At 28.8% G+C, this 19,802-nt stretch overlaps 2 protein-coding genes and 1 long non-coding RNA gene across 3 annotated transcripts; 1 reads left to right on the top strand and 2 right to left on the bottom strand.

The window, feature by feature from the left end:
• Positions 1 to 3,618: 3,618 nt before the first annotated feature.
• LOC124928222 (uncharacterized mitochondrial protein AtMg00810-like) lies at positions 3,619 to 4,168 on the bottom strand. The gene is made up of 2 exons (XM_047468758.1): positions 4,023 to 4,168; positions 3,619 to 3,934 (listed from the first exon to the last, which is right to left on the bottom strand). Exons 1-2 carry the CDS (start codon positions 4,166 to 4,168, stop codon positions 3,619 to 3,621), a joined length of 462 nt encoding a protein of 153 aa, XP_047324714.1.
• Positions 4,169 to 15,700: 11,532 nt separating this feature from the next.
• On the top strand, positions 15,701 to 18,342 carry LOC124939801 (rop guanine nucleotide exchange factor 12-like). Its single transcript, XM_047480251.1, has 5 exons — positions 15,701 to 15,815; positions 16,761 to 16,915; positions 17,019 to 17,093; positions 17,185 to 17,838; positions 17,909 to 18,342. Exons 1-5 carry the CDS (start codon positions 15,701 to 15,703, stop codon positions 18,299 to 18,301), a joined length of 1,392 nt encoding a protein of 463 aa, XP_047336207.1. The 3' UTR covers positions 18,302 to 18,342.
• On the bottom strand, positions 16,641 to 17,313 carry LOC124939811. The gene is made up of 2 exons (XR_007099422.1): positions 17,227 to 17,313; positions 16,641 to 16,877 (listed from the first exon to the last, which is right to left on the bottom strand). It is a non-coding gene; the product is annotated as an uncharacterized LOC124939811 (long non-coding RNA).
• Positions 18,343 to 19,802: the final 1,460 nt, after the last annotated feature.

Below are 19,802 nucleotides of genomic sequence, written 5' to 3'. Positions count from 1 at the left end.
ATATTATTGAATTATTGAATTATTTATAAATTATTATATATAATTAATTTTATTTTAATTTTATTAAATGAAATAGAAAAGATTAAGATTAAATATGTAAAATTGATAAATATATAAATAGTATTAATAAGATTAAAAAGTTAGAGTAAGAAAGAAATATTATAAGAATTTTTTTTTTGAGTACTTAATGAGTTATTAGGTTGAGAAATTACTGTGTGACGTTTACTAAATTTTAGGTTTGAGAATGAGTTTTTAGGTAGTAGATGTTCTTACTGGTATTAAAATATTTACAGATGAAAAAAATAAAAAAAAATTGACAGGCTACAAGTATAATTTACGGCATGAAAAAAAAAGCAGTTTGTCAAACATTACTTGTATAAAATAATTTTGAAATGGAAACTAGATTATGTGGAAAAAAAATTAACTAAGAGATAAAAGGAAAAAAATGATTTCTATTGAAATTTTTTTGTTTTACTATAACTCATAACACATGTTTTATTCAAATTACAAGTAAACTTTCAATTTAAATATAAAAAATATATAATTAGTTAAAATATATATAATTAAAAGGTGATATTATTTATTGATAATATATATATAATTAATAATACTAGTATGTATCAGTGCATTTCCACGAGTAATAATATAAAAAACAGTGAAAAAAATAATACGGTAAAAATGTTTATGGCAGGTTAACTCACAATCAGATCCAAGTATCCATTTACTCTCACATATATATCCAAATTAACCACAGCTCTCGACCCGACAATCCGGACACTTTAAAAATTAAGCATCATTATATATATATAGATTAGTTAGTTAAAAAGTTGAACTTATATTGTTAAAATGTCCCAAGTTCATCGAATTTGGTGTTGAATTTAAAATATAAAGTGTTATTAGCCTAGTTGGTTAAAGGGTTGTACTTGTTTTGTTAGGTTGCAAGTTTGAACCATACCAATGACATTTTTAATTTTATTTTTAACTGTTTACCCAAGTATCCATTTACTCTCACATATATATCCAAATTAACCACAGCTCTCAACCCGACAATTCGAACTTTTTAAAAATTAAGCATCATTAATTATATATATATAAAAGATAATGATATATATATATATATAATGATGCTTAATTTTTAAAATGTCCGGATTGCCGGGTCGAGAGCTGTGGTTAATTTGGATATATGTGAGAGTAAATGGATACTTGGGTCGGATTGTGGGTTGACCCGCCCATAAACTTAAAACGGTTAAAAATAAAATTAAAAATGCTATAGGTATGATTCGAACTTGCAATCTAACAAAACAAGTACAACCTTTTAACCAACTAGACTAATAACACTTTATATTTTAAATTCAACCCAAAATTTGATAAACGCGTGACATTTTAACGATATAAGTTCAACTTTTTAACTAACTAATCTATATATATATAATGATGCTTAATTTTTAAAGTGTCCGGATTGCCGGGTCGAGAGCTGTGGTTAATTTGGATATATGTGAGAGTAAATGGATACTTGGGTCGGATTGTGGGTTGACCCGCCCATAAACTTAAAACGGTTAAAAATAAAATTAAAGATGCTATAGGTATGGTTCGAACCTGCAACCTAACAAAACAAGTACAACCTTTTAACCAACTAAGCTAATAACACTTTATATTTTAAATTCAACCCAAAATTTTATAAACGCGTGACATTTTAACAATATAAGTTCAACTTTTTAACTAACTAATCTATATATATATAATGATGCTTAATTTTTAAAGTGTCCAGATTGCCGGGTCGAGAGCTATGGTTAATTTGGATATATGTGAGAGTAAATGGATACTTGGGTCGGATTGTGGATTGACCCACCCATAAACTTAAAACAGTTAAAAATAAAAATAAAAATGCTATAGGTATGGTTCGAACTTGCAACATAACAAAACAAGTATACTTTTTAACCAACTAAGTTAATAACACTTTATATTTTAAATTCAATCCAAAATTTGATAAACGCGTGACATTTTAACAATATAAATTCAACTTTTTAACTAACTAATCTATATATATAATGATGCTTAATTTTTAAAGTGTCCGGATTGCCGGATCGAGAGCTGTGGACCTGTGGTTAATTTGGATATATGTGAGAGTAAATGGATACGACCCGCCCATAAAAATTTTATCGTAATATTTTTTCACGATTTTTTATATTATTACTCGTGCAAATGCACGGGATACATGCTAGTTATAGTAGTATTATCAGTACTTATATTTTTTTAACATTATTACTATTTTATTTCTATATAATTAGTTAATATGATTCAAACTAATTAAAATAAATTTATATTTTAACAGTTAAAATATATGTTACCAATTTTTTATATATTAAATTAAATCTAATTATGTTCTCAAAATCTAATAAATGATAATAAATTAAATCACAATAAAAAATAGTATAAAAATCAAATTTCTATATAATTTTAATTAAAAAAATTTAAGTATATTTATTTTATCACAATATTATTTTTTTTATATTATACCAAACATATAATTATAAAATTTATATTTCTTATATTTTATATTTTCAACCAAGTGAGATGTGTTACTAGCTCTTCTTAAAAAGAAACATAAAGTAAAAAATCTTTATTACTTTTAGTTTTAATTTATCTCCAACCAAATATACCGATTCTCCTATACTTACCAAAATTCTCTTGTTCCCCTGTTCCCTTTTATAGGAAGCCATCAAAATTCAAAAGTGTAATTATAATTTTTATTTTGTAAAATGTCTGTTTGCCAACTCCTGTGAGGTGAAGGGTGTGTGAGGTGAAGGGTGTAAGGAATTTTTAATAAAGATCTCCCCTTAAAAAAAATTGATTCCTACCAATGTTTTGCCATTATTACAAAAACATTATTCTAGTTTTGTGAATTATTTTTTATTTTGTTGTGGTCTATTTTAACACATTTTTTCTATATTAATCTCAATAATATTAATATTAATATAATAGTTTTTTATTTAAATAATTTTATTCAAAAAAAATATTTAATCAAAATGATAAAACATAAAAAAGTTATAAAAACAAAAGTATAACAACATTTAAGACGAAATAAGAAAAAAAAACTAAATAAGACGATCGGATTATGATTCCATAAATATGAGAACAAATAAAAACAATTACAACTGATATATAATTAATTTTAAGCCACTTAAATCACATTATTTTCTCCCATAATTAGTAAGAAATATAAACCGTTGTTCTATTCATTAAAAAAAATGTAAATTATATATAGAGGATTATAACATTAAGATTCACTAATTTAGTTAGTAATCTAGAGATCTCCAATATATTAATTAGGCGAACCATATGTAGAAAATCCAAAATAACTATTAATTGATTACATTTATTACACTTCCGCAATCGAAGCATGTAGGCGATGTATGCTGAGATTGAATCGAAATTCTTCATAAAGAACTATTGGAAGCCCCTTCGTGAAGATATCCGCAAGTTAAAAGCGAGACGGGACATGAAAAACTTGAACCTGGCCGCGTGAGAACTTCTCACAAATAAAGTATGTTCATCTCAATGTGCTTAGTCCGTTGGTATTAAACGAAATTACTGGAGAGGTAAATCATACTCATATTATCACAGTAAACAAGAGTAGCAATGGGAACCGGGCAATGAAATTCTAGGAGTAAATTTCGTAGCCAACAAGTTTCTGAAACCACCTTCGCAACCGTCCGATACGTACTCAGCCTCTGCACTAGAACGGGACAAAGTGGTTTGGAACCTAGCCGACCAAGAGATTAGATTATCTTTCAAAGAAGACACAATAGCAAGACACATTAGCCAGACGTCGAACGACGTGTGTCCAGACACACCCACCCCAATCAGCATCAGCGTATGCCAAGAGGGATATAACAGAGGATGGAGACAAATGAATGCCAAAATCAAGAGTTCCCTGAATATACTAGATATTTCTCTTTAGAGTCGCCATGTGTACCTCCCGGGGATCATGCATGAAGAGACAAACCTACTGAACCACATACGTGATATCAGGACGAAAAAACGACAAATATTGCATAGCACCAGCCAAACTACAGTAGAAAGAAGAATCTGACATAGGAGAAGTGACTAAATCCCCAAGTTTCGATGTTGTATCAATCGACGTAGTCGACGGCTTATAAGATGACATACCCGCACAATCTATAATCTTTGACGCATACTTTCGTTGAGAGAGGAACATACCATTTGCATGAGGTCTTACCGAAATGCCTAAAAAATAATGCAAGGAACTCAATTTTCTCATAGCAAATTCCGTACTCAAGTTGAAGATGAAGAATCGACGGAGAGAGTTAGAGGATGTCGTCAATATTATATCATCAACATACAATAACAAACATATCATGTGTTCACCCTAGCAAAACATAAACAATGAGTGTTCTGAAATAGTTCGGGAAAACCAGTGTGGACATAAAATTCATAAAATGTTTGTTCCAAACTCGAGAAACCTACTTAAACCATACAATGATCTTCAAACCACAGACATGATGAGGAAATGAGGAATCTCTAAACCCAAAGGGGTGATGCATGTATATAACATCATCAAGAGTGCCATGGAGAAAAACATTATTTACATCAAGTTGGTGAATTGACAATTTCTTCAATAGGGTAAGACTAAGGACCAACCAAATAGTGACTAGTTTGATAATAGGACTAAAAGTCTCCCTACAATCAATGTCAACCTATTAAGTTTTTCCATCACCTACAAGACAAATTTTATGCATCTTAAAAGAACCAAGCAGGGTCTGTATGAGTAAAGACCCATAAAGAACTAATAATATTAGCATCACTTGGATGAGAACCACTCTCACATCTTATTAACAATTAAAACATTAAACTCTTCTTGCATATCTAATTTCCATTTCGGATCATGTAAGATTATGAGATAAACCAAACAGAAAAAAAGTTAAAAATCAAATAAAAAATATAATAATAAGGTGATATTATTTATTGATAAAACATATATAATTAATAATATTAGATAATGATATTATAATAGTTATTTAGTACTATTATCATTACTTATTATTTTGTTAACATTATTACTATTTTATTTCTATATAATTAATTAATATGATTCAAACTAATTAAAATAAATTTATATTTTAACAGGGGTGTTCATCGATTCGGTTTTCGGGTTATTCGAGTTTTTCGGTTCGGGTTCTTCGAATTTTTATTTTTTTTAAGCAAATTCGAAAACCGAACCGATTTGAATAAATTCGAATTCGGTTTATTCGAATTCGGTGAATTCGAATTCGGTTCGAATTCGGTCGGATATTCGGTTTAGACCAAATATAGAACATCACCTACCCATAAGATAATTTTTTTAAAAAGAGTTAACAAAATAAATAAGTTGTTATAGAGATCTTATCTACTTAAATTATAAAAAAATATAAATCACGCAAACTTAGCTTAACGCTAATATATATTCGATAATTAAACGACGAAAGTAAAATAGTGTCGCCGACGATAATATATGGCGGTTGAGACGTGTTGACAACTAGAGAAATGGGAAAATGAATTAGGGATTATTGATTTAATGTAGGGATCTAGTAGGAGGTCCATGATAATTTAATATAAATATGTAATAAGTTATATAATATATAATAAAAATAAATAATAAAAATGAATTCGGTTTTCGGTTTGATTTTCGAGTTAAAACCTAAACTCGAAAACCAAACCGAAAACCGTATTTGAATTCGAATCGGTTTAAAATTCGATTCGAAAACCGAAAATGTATTTCGAATTCGGTTTATTCGAATTCGGTGAATTCGAATTCGGTCGGATATTCGGTTCAGACCAAATATTGAACACCCCTAGTTAAACATATGTTACAAATTTTGTATATATTAAATTAAATCTAATTATGTATTCAAAATCTAATGAATGATAATAAATTAAATTATAATAAAAAATAGTATAAAAATCAAATTTCTATATAATTTTAATTAAAAATATATAAGTAATTTTTTTTTATCATAATACTATTTTTTATATTATATCAAACACATAATTGTAATTTTTATACTTCTTATAATTTATACTTTCAACCAAATAATCTTTACCTCCTTATAACTAATATTTATTTATTACTTGAAAACGTCGTATTAGTTCTCGTTAAAAATATATATATATATATAGTTTTGTTTACCAATGTTTTTTCATTAACTACAAAAACATTATTCTACTTTAGTGAATTATATAATTACTTTTAAGCCACTTACATCACATTATTTTCTCCCATAATTGTTGAAAAGGTCATGCAACAACTAATTAAATAACAAATATCATATTATAAAAAATTAGTTTACAACTGAAAAAAAATGTACATTTTTTATTTAATAATCTATATATAACTAATGACGCTTAATTTAAAATGTTGGAGTCTTGGAAGTGAAAAACACGTTCTCTCCACAAATCATCCACAAATCAAGTCATTTCTCTTTCCTAATTTAATTATATTAATTATTTTCTCCCTCTTAATATATATATACATTTATTTCATAATATATATATATATTTCTCTTCCGTAATATAATTATTATTTTTCTCATTTTATATGAGTTTCTCTCCTATCATAATTATATTTTCATAATTACTAATTTATCTATAATATATTACCTATTTTCATAAAACTGAAATTATGAAAATATAATTATGATAGGAGAGAGAAACTCATATAAAATGAGGAAACTAATAATTATATTATGGAACGAAATATATATATTATGAAATAAATGTATATATATTAAGAGAGAGAAAATAATTAATATAATTAAATTAGGAAAGAGAAATGACTTGATTTGTGGATGATTGTGGAGAGAGCGTGTTTTTCACCTCCAACATTTTAAATTAAGCATCATTAGTTATATATAGATAAGGATTGGTTAATACAAATTAAATATTATTTATTGGATAAATTAAATTTATTCAACTATTTTTGTGTACATTTAATTTTAGTGTATTTTTAAACTCTTGAGTTTGTCCTGATTAACTATATTTGACTTTTTGATATATTTTCAAAAGGATAATTTAGCACACTTTTTACAAATTTAACACAATTTTAAAATCACATTTGTATTAAAATAAAATATATATATATATGAGGAGTGATAGAGAGAGAATTTGGTGAGGAAATGACTTGACATCACTTTCATTTGGTTGAAAAATGTAAAAGTGGGAGGAAAAAGAGAAAATAGAGAAATTATTTGATTTTTTCACAAGTCATCCCCTCATCAAATTCCATTACCTAATAATTTCTCTATATATAATGCTTAATTTTAATTTCCTTATTTATGGGTCGAGAATTATGCTTAATTTGAATATAAATTTCCTTATTTATGGGTCGAGAATTATGCTTAATTTGAATATATATTGATGTGAGTGGGTTGACACGTCCATAAATTTTAAGCAGATCAAATTAAAAATGTTACATGTACGTGTCCTAATAATTTCTCTCTCTATATATAATGCTTAATTTTAATTTCCTTATTTATGGGTCGAGAATTATGCTTAATTTGAATATATATTGATGCTGAGTGGGTTGACACGTCCATAAACTTTAAGCAGATCAAATTAAAGATCAAATTAAGAATGTTACATGTATATGTCGAACTTACACCCTAACAAAAAAAAATACAACTAATAAAATTTTATATTTTAAAGTCAATACAAAATTTTATGGATTGTGCGGCAATCCTATAAGTTCAATATATATAAATATATAAATATATATATATATAAGAGTAATGAAAACTTAGTCGGATCGCGGTTAAAAATAAAATTTAAAATGGTATAAGTGTTTCTTGAACTTACAATATCGAAAACAAATATAATCATTTAATCATTAGGCGAATAAAATATTATATTTTAAATTTAACAAAATTTTTTTTATTAAAATTAGACCACACCTAGTTAGTTATAAAATTAGACCACACTTATATTGAAACAACAACTAATACAAAAAGAACAATCAAAATTTGAGAAAAAAAAGAGAAAAGCTAAAATCAATATTGAGCCATTATATATTATTCTAAAAGAAAATTCATACTGTATCTGCATAAGAGACTCACGTTCTTGACCTCACATTCACAAATGTCATGAAAAATACTCTATGCTAAAGTTGGTGCAAGGTCTGGTCCATAATTAATCATTTCACTTTCAAATAAACAATTAAAGCAACTTGCCAGCATATATTTAATCTTTTCAACATTTTTTACGTTTTTATTCATATATATATATATATATATATATATATATATATATATATATATATATATATATATATATATATATATATATATATATATATATATATATATATATATATATATATATATATATATATATATATATAATTTAATTTTCATTAGATGCATATAGAAATACACGTTTTAAATGAGAGTTGTAAAGAGAGTTGGCCACAAATTTAATTGAGAAATAAATTAAAAAACAAAATATAGAGAGACATTTTTATAGACAATTTAGAAATCATGAGTACATAAATGATCCATAAAAAGCTAATTTGATGGGTTTTTTTCTTTCAATATTCAATCACTTAATTCATAAGTAAAAACGATACAATAGTCTTTTTATAATATTTAATTATAAAATAATATTATAATAATTCAATCAATTATTAAAACATAAATAACCTAATTACTCTTTCTTTTTGTTAAATAAATTTCCCAAGTATAAAAAATTGTTTATTTCATATGGTGTCAAATTAGCATTAAAATATAAAAGTTTCAAAATAAATTTTTTCACAAATATTTTTATCACACTACTTCGTTTAAATATTTTTAATATTCCCTTTCAAATTTGTACAAAGGCCTGCCTTCTGGTAAGATTTTTTTTTAATCTTCACCAAATCACTTTTCAAATCAATCACTTCTTATTTATCCTATCACTTAAAATAATTTCAAAAATACTAAAATACCTTTTTTCATTTAAAATTTATATTTTAAATATTAAATATTTAAAGGGAAAATGAAAAACTACAATTAATAAGAAGGGTAAATAAGGAAAAAAGAGAAATTATTATTTTAATATTAAAATAATATGTACGGCCTGTTTGTAATAATTACTTTGGGTTATTTAAAAAACCCAAATCCTAACTACGCCCAAATGTGATTTAAACTCTAACCTTTGTCCGTCAAATACACACATAAACCACCATCATTTTCATATAAACACCGACTCTTAAATTCGCACTAAATGTGATTCAAAACCTATATAAAATCTAATTTAAACACACGATAAAAGAAAATATAGAGATAAAGTGATAAAGAATAATAAAGAACACAAGATATAACGAGGTTCGGCAAACAATGCCTAAATCCTCGAGGAGTCGTCCATTCTATTGATTTTTGAATAATGGTCCAAGTAACCCTAGGTTACAATGTCTCTATTTATATGAGTACATTAAAAGCTTAAAAGACTAAACTACTACTCTTGAGCCCAATAAAGACTTAAAACCCATTGCAATATATAAACTCTAATAAGAGCCCCAAACCCAACAATCTTCACCTTGGGCGAATACCGCGCTTTTTAAGATGTGATGAATAAATTACAAATCTCCACATTGACGAATTTCACGTCCCTTAGGAAATACACGAGTTGTACCCATCAATCTTCACCATGACCAAAGTCAAGCCATCAAAAAATAAGTTGGTTCAACACTTCAATCTTTACCTTTGCTCGAGCCATTATCAGATAACTTTTCATGCCTCCACTTCCACTCAAGAGCCCTTAGAAGAATAACAATCTCCACCATCATGTATATCGCGCCATCAAAAATGTTATGAGCCACACATCAATCTTCATTGCTCGAGCCATTCACGAGATAAATCATTATATCTCCATTTCCGCTCAAAAGCCCCTTAGAAGATAAAATCATAGAGTTTATAATACCAATTAATTTTGGAAACTACGCTACTTCAGCGACTAGAGACATTCAACAACTCTTCCCAATCTTTGTTCATTTCCGTTTACATATGCGGAAACTATAATTAAAAATTCTTTATTATGTCAAAATAATTTTTACATTTGTTTGCCACAAATTGAGTGTCTTATTTTTCAAGTCCAACAATCGACTGAAACCAAAATACCGAATAGTTCCAAGACGAACTTTTATCGTCTACTTTTTCCAAATTAGATATCTATCAAAAACTAAGGACATCCAACACGAACTTCCATCGTCTACTTCCTCAAAATAAGATATCGATCGAAATCGAGAAGACCCAAGACGAACCTTTATCGTCTACTTCATAAGAAATAAATTATGTTATCACGACATCTTTTTTTTTCTCAAGCTCAAGATCTGACAAAGTATTTGTCACCCATCTTGCCTTGAACGTTGCATACTCAACCAACTTGAACCTCATACTTCTCATTGAACAAACTAGCTTGCAATCTGCTAGTTTATTGAATCCAAAAATGCCTAGCAATCCAAGAATATTATTTCAAGATTCACTATCTCTCTTCAATTGTCTTCACTAATGCTTCAAATGATCATCTATAGTTTCTATGAAAAAATCGAATATCCTTTCATTTGAATTGATCGAACCTCTCATCTAGCCCATTTTTTATGACTAGGAATCACATTCAAGGTCTCAATCATCTCCTCAATAAGATGACAAATCAATCATCTCATTTATCTAAACTATGATCCACAATGTATAGACAATTAAGATAGAATAAAAGAAGTAACAAAATCATCACCTTCGAATTAACCGAGTCTCCCATCTAGCTTTTTTTTCATGACTAGTAATCACACTCAAGGTTTTATTTATTTTCTCACATTAGAAGATAATGCAATAATTTCTTCTTGGTTCGTTTGAGAGTTGCTCTCAAGATGTCTCCACATTAACTTATAAGTGTTTTTCACTATTCTTCCTCTTCCCGGTCTTTCATTCATAATGTGTGTTAACTGGAATTGTGTCAATCTTTAATCACTCGTCAACTCAATGCAATCTTGCAATTTGGTCTGAAGGATTTCCATGCAACATGTCGACAATGTTATCATCGGTAAACACCATTTTGATAACAACTTTTCACACTCGATCATATTTTTGTCAAGTGTAAAAGCACATAATTTCACCACCATCTTCATCTTGATTAACTCTTCCAATAAGATAAGGTCATAACCAAAAAGATACAAACTTTTTGGTTCCTAACAAGTCAAATAAAACTAAAAATTAGGCAGACACTTTAAGCACCAGAAAAACAAACTTTGAGACGTCCAAATCTTGACCCCGACCATTGAAAATGTAGAGGAATGAGTTACCAACCCTCTCGACAAAATTTCAGCGAAATCGGACTTCGTTTGAATCTCCGATCATCAGTTTAATGAACTCTGTGCAGCTGTAAGCGAAAATCTGCTACTAGATTTTCTCTTTACCTCTCTTTTAATTTTGACTTTTTCAATAACCGTTTTCCAAAAAAAATCTCTCCAAACTTATTTCAGCTGAGAATTTCTTCAAATCAAAGCGCTCGACATAGTGAAATAATGTCACTCATGTATGTCAAGACAACAATCGGTTATAATAAAACCTCCAACTAATTTTAAAAAAAAATATATCGTTTGTTCTCCACATTTTTAGCCAAATCCTGCATAAAAAAAATCTAACAAACCGTGTATACGATTAGTGCACCCTCAACTCATACCTTAGAAATTATCATTCTTGGTAGAACCCTTGAGACATCAACACTCACTTGACAACTTCACACCAGCACTTACCAGGATTGCCAATAAAACCTACTCACAAGGTTTGATGCAAATCCAAATTCGGCTCTTATACACACATCAAAATCACACTCTTGCAAACAAACTTTAAAGCCATCTGCTTTAATTAGAAACCACTTACATGTTGCATCAACTGTCTTCCACAACCTCATCTTCTTCATTCTAGTGTTAATGCATACACGACGACTTTTCGTCACCTGCACCCATTGGCGCCTTCGAGAAGAACAAAAGACCCATTGTCTTCTTCTCTCTTCTTCTCAAGAGAGCGTCACCAAAAACTAAGAAATATTTTAACGATAATTGACATCTCTTTAGCAATTGAAGATTTTGACTCAAATCTTCACAGCGGCTAATTCTTCTACAACCAATGTCGTTTTCTCAAATAGCCAATAATCTTCAACAAAAGCACAAATTCGCAACAACTTCTTCAATGGTGAGTAGGGTTTTATCATATCTTCACAAACAAATTAGGAGAAATATTCTCAAAACATGCTCTGATACCACTTGTTGAGAAAATATATAATCTAAATGCACGATAAAGAAGATATATAGATAAAGTGATAAAGAATAATAAAGAACACAAGATATAATGAGGTTCGGCCAACAATGCCTACATCCGGAGTCGTCCATTCTATTGATTTTTAATTGAATAATGGTCCAAGTAACCCTAGGTTACAATGTCTCTATTTATAAGAGTACATTAAAAATCCAAAAGACTAAACTATTACTCTTAAACCCAATAAAAGCTTAAAGCCCATTACAATATATAAACTCTAATAAAACATGAGCCCAAAACCTAACAATAACTCCATCAATATTTACACATCATCATTGTCATTTAAGCTCACTCTCAAATTCGCACAAATAGAATTCCAACCCTTGTCTCCGCATATAATTCCCTCAAATTCAAACATAAATATACCACCGTCATTTTTATTCTATAATCGCCAAACTAGCACCCACATAAACCACCATCATTTTCATATAAACACTCACTTTCAAATTTGCACTAATTGTGATTCAAACAATAATCTATGTACATATAATTACGTAAAATTAGTACTCACATATTCCATCAACATTGTCATTTAAACTCACTCTCAAATTTGCACTAATAGAGATTCAAACACCGTCTTCGCATATATAATTCTCTCAAATTTACACACATATACCACCATCATTTTCATTTAAAATTTTATAATAACCCACTTTCAAATTCGTACAAACTAAAATTTTAACATTAGTCTTCGAGTGTGAAATGTTAATAATTTAACTATTAGACTATTTGTGATTGTTGAATTCAATTTATAACTTTATATTTATAGTACAATAAATGTGAATATTTAACTTTCATATTCATATTGCAAACACATTAATTATAGTATAATTATGTGTTATCTAATTTATAAAACACAATTTAGGTTTTAAAAAATACTATATCCTTAACATTACAAAAACAATAAAAAAGTTAAAAAAAATAAAATAATTATATAAACACAACATTGTAGGTTCCTCCATTGTTTTTTTTTTTGGATTAAATTTAAAATATAAATTTTTTATCCTTATTTAGTTAAAATGTTGTATTTATATTATACGTTAAGTTTAAGACTTATATATATGATTTTTAATCTTATTTTGCAAATTATTTAACCGTTTAAAATTATGTATGTGGATTAATCTTTAAATTAACAACAACTCGTTAACTCTAATAAAATGGGTTGTACATTGTTGTGTGAAAACTCAATGATTTGTAGTTAAATGTTATTTTCTTATAAATATTTACACCTCTTTTATTATTTTATTAAAAATACAAATAATTTAAAAATATAAAATCTTAATTTTTGAACAGTTCTATGATTTATTTGCAAAGGGAATTTAATACGACATAGGAAAAAATCTGTTTTATTATTATTTGTATTATAATGGTTAGCATGAAGTTCATTGGCTAATCCGTTATTGAACTTCTAATCCATTATAGTGATTTGAATATTAATGTGTGAGTATAAATGAGAATGAATAACATTTGAGTACACATCAACATGTATTAAAAGCTTATTTAAAAATATATATTTATACCCAAACAAATATATAATTCAACCAGACGATCTAAGTTAAAAAAAAGTATTAATTAATATTTTACTAGTGGACTATGATTCAATATGGATACCAGTCAAAAGCTTAGTTACAAAAAATATGTGTAAATTTAAATGTAATCTTAATTTTATTCCCAATAATTTACCAGTTCAAGACAAAAAAATATAAAGGAAGAATACTAAGTTTATCTACTCGAAACATTTTGTCTATGCATACAAACTTAACCAAATAAAAATATGTGTTAAATTTATTTAATAAAAAACAATAACAAATTAACTTTTGACCTGTGTGATTGCCATGACTTTTTTTTCTTTTTTTCTTTTTTTTTTTTTTTTAATTTGTATGTCATTTCCTCTCTAATATGCACTTACAGGATTTGAATACTAGACCTGTATATTATTGAAGGAGTGACAATACATGTTACTATTTTCTTTAAAATAATGTGTCAATTCGTGACCTGAAATGAAAATTTAAATATTATTTTTTTATATTAAATTTTTAATCCACTAACAGAATAAAACATAAATTTTTACAAAAAAAAAAAATTAAAATAAAAATCCGACATGTATTGTTATTTATATCCAACAAAACTTCAATACAAGACAAAGTGTTTCGTTGATTTTTTTTTATTAGCTTGGATTATCATAATATCATATCCTACATTGTCCATAGAAAATAACATGGCAATAAAAGTAAAAAATAAAATTTATGTCATAAGTTAACTATGTTATTATTTACTTTTTTACCGTTTATTATAAAATCTCCCACTATTTTGTCAAAGTCTAAACATAATATTTTAGACGATCTGAAATGGGCTTAAGTCCAACACTATTTTTTTTTTTATTTGTTTGGTTTTGTATGATATAATGCAATATAATGATTATAATCCCTTATTTTTTTTATTTTTTTTTATTTAATTCACTATTTATCTATTTAATTTTAAAAAAATAAAACCATCTACCCAATTTAACCATAATTTTCCAACTTTTAGATAATTTAGACGGATTCTCAAACATACACAACTACTTTGATCAAAACAAATTAGTGTTGTTTTTTTAAATAGACTAAAATGAATGAATTGACAATAAAAGCCATATATTTTTACAAAAATGTTCATATATGCATTTTATTCAAAAATATATATATATATATATTTTTTTATCTAGTTTTAAAAGAGAGAAATTAGAATTGATTTATTAAAAAAAAAAAGAAAAAGAAAAAAGGAAAAACGTCTAAAAAGGCCATGATCGATCCCTCCCTATTTTTATGATTTTCCATTTTGGGTGGCTCGTTTTAGCGAGAGATAGAAAAGAAAGAGAAAGAGAGAATTCCCATTTTTTGATTCATCAAACAACCCAAATCATCAAATATCCTAAATGCATACAATTCCAAAATTCTCTTCATCATCATCATCTTGCTCTTATTCTTCTTCTTCTTCTTCCTCAACAAACCCATTCACTATCTTCTTCTTCTTCTTCTTCTCTTTTATTCAAATCCATGAAAATGGTTCGAGCAGTCGAAGAAGAGAAACAACCCAGGTTCTTTAATTTCAAAGGACTCTTCGATAGTGGAGGAGGAAACAAGTCCCCCAATAACAACATTACCACCGATGACAATACCTCCTCCTTACCTGGTCCCTCTCCTAATAAAAATACTAAGACACCCGACCAGCCTCATCCTGTCCCCGTCAAACCTCCAGCCAACCCGCCTCCCTCCGAGGAAGAAATCGCCCAGATGCTCAAAAAAGGTTCATTTCCATTTCTTCTTTCAATATGGATCAAATGAATCAAATGAATCTTTCAATGAATGATTTTCTTTTTAGATATGGATCAAATGAAGGAGAAGTTTGCTAAGCTTCTTCTCGGTGAGGATATGTCTGGTGGAGGAAAAGGTGTTTCATCAGCCTTGGCATTATCAAATGCCATCACAAATCTAGCAGGTTTATATTTCATCTTTTTTTATTCTTAAACTATTCTTTCTTAGCCTCCTTCATAACCTTCTCTTCTCTTCTCTTCTCTTCTCTCATTTCTCCTTCATAATTCTTAACAAACTTCATGTTAATAATAATATTATTTAATTACCTAGCTTCTTCCTATAATAATGATATTTTATCAATTTATTTACTATTTGGTTTAAAAAAATAAAATAAGATTATTATTAAATTTCAATCATTAATGTGTATGGTTTAAAGGATTGATTGACCTTGGTTTGATAAAATTCCACATAAAAAAAATACAATAAAGACTAAACTACCCCTATCTCCTAAATATACACAACATATTAATGAAAAAATGCAACATATTTTGAAATTCATAAGTTTTCCTTATTCTTCCCTCCCCTCCCTTTTGTCTGTCTTTCATCTTCTAGACAATAAAAGACTAAAATACCCTCCTCTCTTAGACAATAAATTAATGGAAAAATATATAACATATTTTGGAATTCATAAGCTTTCCTTATTCTTCTTCCTCCCTTTTTAATTGTACTTTTCTATTTTTTAAATGTATTAAAGACTAAATATCTTATAGACATAAAATTAATGAAAAATGCAACATATTTTGGAATTCATGAACATATTTTTACCCTTTTGATGGTTAAAATGGTACTAAAAAGACTATAATACCCTTTTATTTTGTCAAATTAATGAGAGAAATGCATCCTACTTTGGAAATTCATAAACTTTTATCTCTTCCCTTTTGATAGTTAAAATGGTACTAAAAGACTAAAATACCCTTTTATCTTGTCAAATGAATGAGAGAATGCATCCTACTTTGGAAATTCATAAACTTGTATTCCATCTTCCTCCTCCCTTTTGATTATTTAAAAGACTAAAATACCATTACCTGTCTTTAGATTGTAATCTTTTCGAATGTCCACTATTATGCAGCATCCGCATTTGGGGAACAGAGAAAGCTAGAGCCAATGGCAACAGAGACGAAAATCAGATGGAAAAAAGAGATCGATTGGTTGCTATCTGTAACTGATTATATAGTTGAAATGGTTCCTGTTAAACAGAAAGCCAAAGATGGATCAATGATGGAGGTAATCAATAATAATCATCACCCTCAACTGCAATCATCATGTTCATCACAAAAACTCACCAAGAAACAAAAAAGACTTAATCTTTCTTTCTATCTTTCTCTAGGTTATGACAACACGACAGAGAACCGATCTTCTCATGAACATCCCTGCACTTCGCAAGCTAGACACAATGCTCATTGTAAGAACGCAGAAGAAATAGAAATGGAGATTTTCTTTGAATTAATGCTTGAGAATGTAAGTTTTAACAAGATCTTCTTAACAACAAACAGGATTGCTTGGATAATTTCAAGGATCAGAGTGAGTTCACTTACGTTTCAAAAACTTCAGCCGATGAAAGTAGCAAAAGCAACGATAAATGGTGGATACCAACTCCAAAGGTTCCACTAAACGGGTTATCTGAAACAACAAGGAAATGGATACAGTTTCAGAAAGATTCAGTTAACCAAGTTCTCAAAGCAGCCATGGCTATCAATGCTATGGTATTAGCTGAAATGGAAATACCAGAAAACTACATTGATTCTCTACCAAAGGTATGTATATATAATTCAAACTTTCAAATTCTAAACTGTTCTTATAATTTAGCTGATTATTATTCGTCGTTTCAGAATGGGAGATCAAGCTTAGGAGAATCCGTTTATAGGAATATCACAGTGGATCACTTTGATCCTGATCATTTCCTATTATCAATGGACTTAACATCTGAGCTTAAGATACTCGATCTGAAGAACAGGATTGAAGCGTCTATTGTTATTTGGAAGAGGAAGATGGTTTCTAAAGACAATAAGGCTTGGGGTTCAGCTGTAACATTGGAGAAGAGAGAACAATTTGAAGACAGAGCAGAGACGATTTTACTTATAATCAAGCATAGATTCCCTGGAATTCCTCAATCATCTCTAGAAATAAGCAAGATCCAATACAATAAGGTAAGAAAAAACGAATTACCTCTCTAGAAAGCATAGATTCTCTGCGTTTGATTGATTAACTAACTAACAGGATGTCGGTCAAGCAATTCTGGAGAGTTATTCAAGAATCATAGAAAGTTTAGCATTCACAGTCTTATCAAGAATCGACGATGTGATCAATGCCGATGCAAACACAAGAAATCCTCCTGTCGTCGGGGAACATAAAAGGAATGCGAAGTCGTCGTCGTCGATCAAGTCTCCAAATGATAGGGAAGAGCTGGAGAGGCTTTCGTCGGGAGGGACGGCGTCGTCGATGACGTTATTTGATTTCATGGATTGGAGAGAAGATCAAGCGGATTCTGATCAGAAGGATTCGACGGAGGATGCTAAGTATTCGAGCAAGTCGGCTAATGCAGATACAAACCGGAGATTCTCGTATGCCGAGACTCTAGGTAACTTGAGAAGCCCTAACTCACGGCATTGACGAACGATCGGCGGCGGCGACCGGCGACGACCGGCGACGATGGCGGAAACGAATTTAAAGCAGATAAAGGTACCAAGGAAAATATGGACTTGGGCTTAATGTAGATTCTCAAGATCTCATCTCCTTATGTTGTAAATAAGAATATATATTATATTCTTAAACATCTCATCATAATCATATTTATTATTGTTATTATTATTACTATTACTATTGTAGTCAAAGTGAAAAAAAAAATGGATGACTTTATTAATTCAGAATTCACAAATACTATAATATGACTTTATTTGAAAACTTATGTTTTTGTCACCATTTATGTATAATCACTTTTTTCATAATGACAAATTGTAAAAGTTAAATTGAGAGTATTTTTTTTTTTCTTTTTGTGATAGTAGTTTATCCTATAAACTAAGACAACAAATTCACCGTCATATGGCTGACGACCGACGATTACTAGCAATTTCGGCCTCGCAAAGTGCAGCCTGCAATTCAAACTGATGACGGGTTTTAGGGGTTAGTACACCTTCATGGGATCGCGATAAATAAATGAAATGATGTTTAATTTTATTTGAGTAAAAAGACCTGAAAAGAGTAAAAAATTACAAGAGTTCAGGATTCAGGCAGAACAAGTTTTGCCGAAAATGAATAACCAACAAAATGAAAATATAAAAATAACCAAAATGAGAACAAAAGTGAAGGACACAAACAACGAAGCTTAAAACTCTTGAAATCAAAAGTAAGGGGGACTTTCTCATATGCAATGCTCAATCTTTGATAAATCAACCAATTTTTTTTCACAAGTGGGAATTCGTCTCCACGTTCGAATGAGTGAGTTTTCATCAAAGATAATTTTATTACAAACAAACTCCACATCATTTCGAACCCTTGAAAATGTTCTTGTGTTTCTCTTCATCGAAATATGATAAACAATGTTTGCAAAGAAGCACTTGAAGATATTTGAATTAAAGTCATTACCTTTTGTCTTGATGATTGTCATTTCATTGATATCAGTTCATTCTTTTGTGAAGCTAAGAAGACTAATTGATGTGGAGAACTTACCCAAAGCAAAGAATCAAATGGGCAGTCCCCAAATAGATGGTCAATGGTCTCATCATTTCTCATACAAAGAAGGCAGCTGAGATCCGAGATATTCATATATATATTTCTTAATTCGATTGCGCGTGTTAAGTTTTTCACGGAACGTCAACCACAAAATGAATTGGTGTCTACGAATAATTTTCGTGGACCACACTAAATGGGACCATGGAATCACCTCCCCTCTATCGCGAACAATATTCCATGTTAATTTCGGGTCAAACATGCCTTCATTTTCAACACTCCAAACTTGAGAATTCTCACAATTATTAAAGTGATAGGAAGACAGAGTATTGAGGATCCTCGTACCTTCTAGAATTCCCCTCAAAAGGTTATTATATTCCCCGTTTTTGACGATAGTAGCCAATTGACTTTTTCGTCTTATTCGAATAAAAGAGAAGACACTATT

The sequence above is a fragment of the Impatiens glandulifera genome, chromosome 1, assembly GCF_907164915.1.
Source record: "Impatiens glandulifera chromosome 1, dImpGla2.1, whole genome shotgun sequence".
Taxonomy (NCBI): domain Eukaryota; kingdom Viridiplantae; phylum Streptophyta; class Magnoliopsida; order Ericales; family Balsaminaceae; genus Impatiens; species Impatiens glandulifera.
Note: the sequence above shows the minus strand (reverse complement) of the source record. Positions and strands in the feature narration are given on the sequence as shown.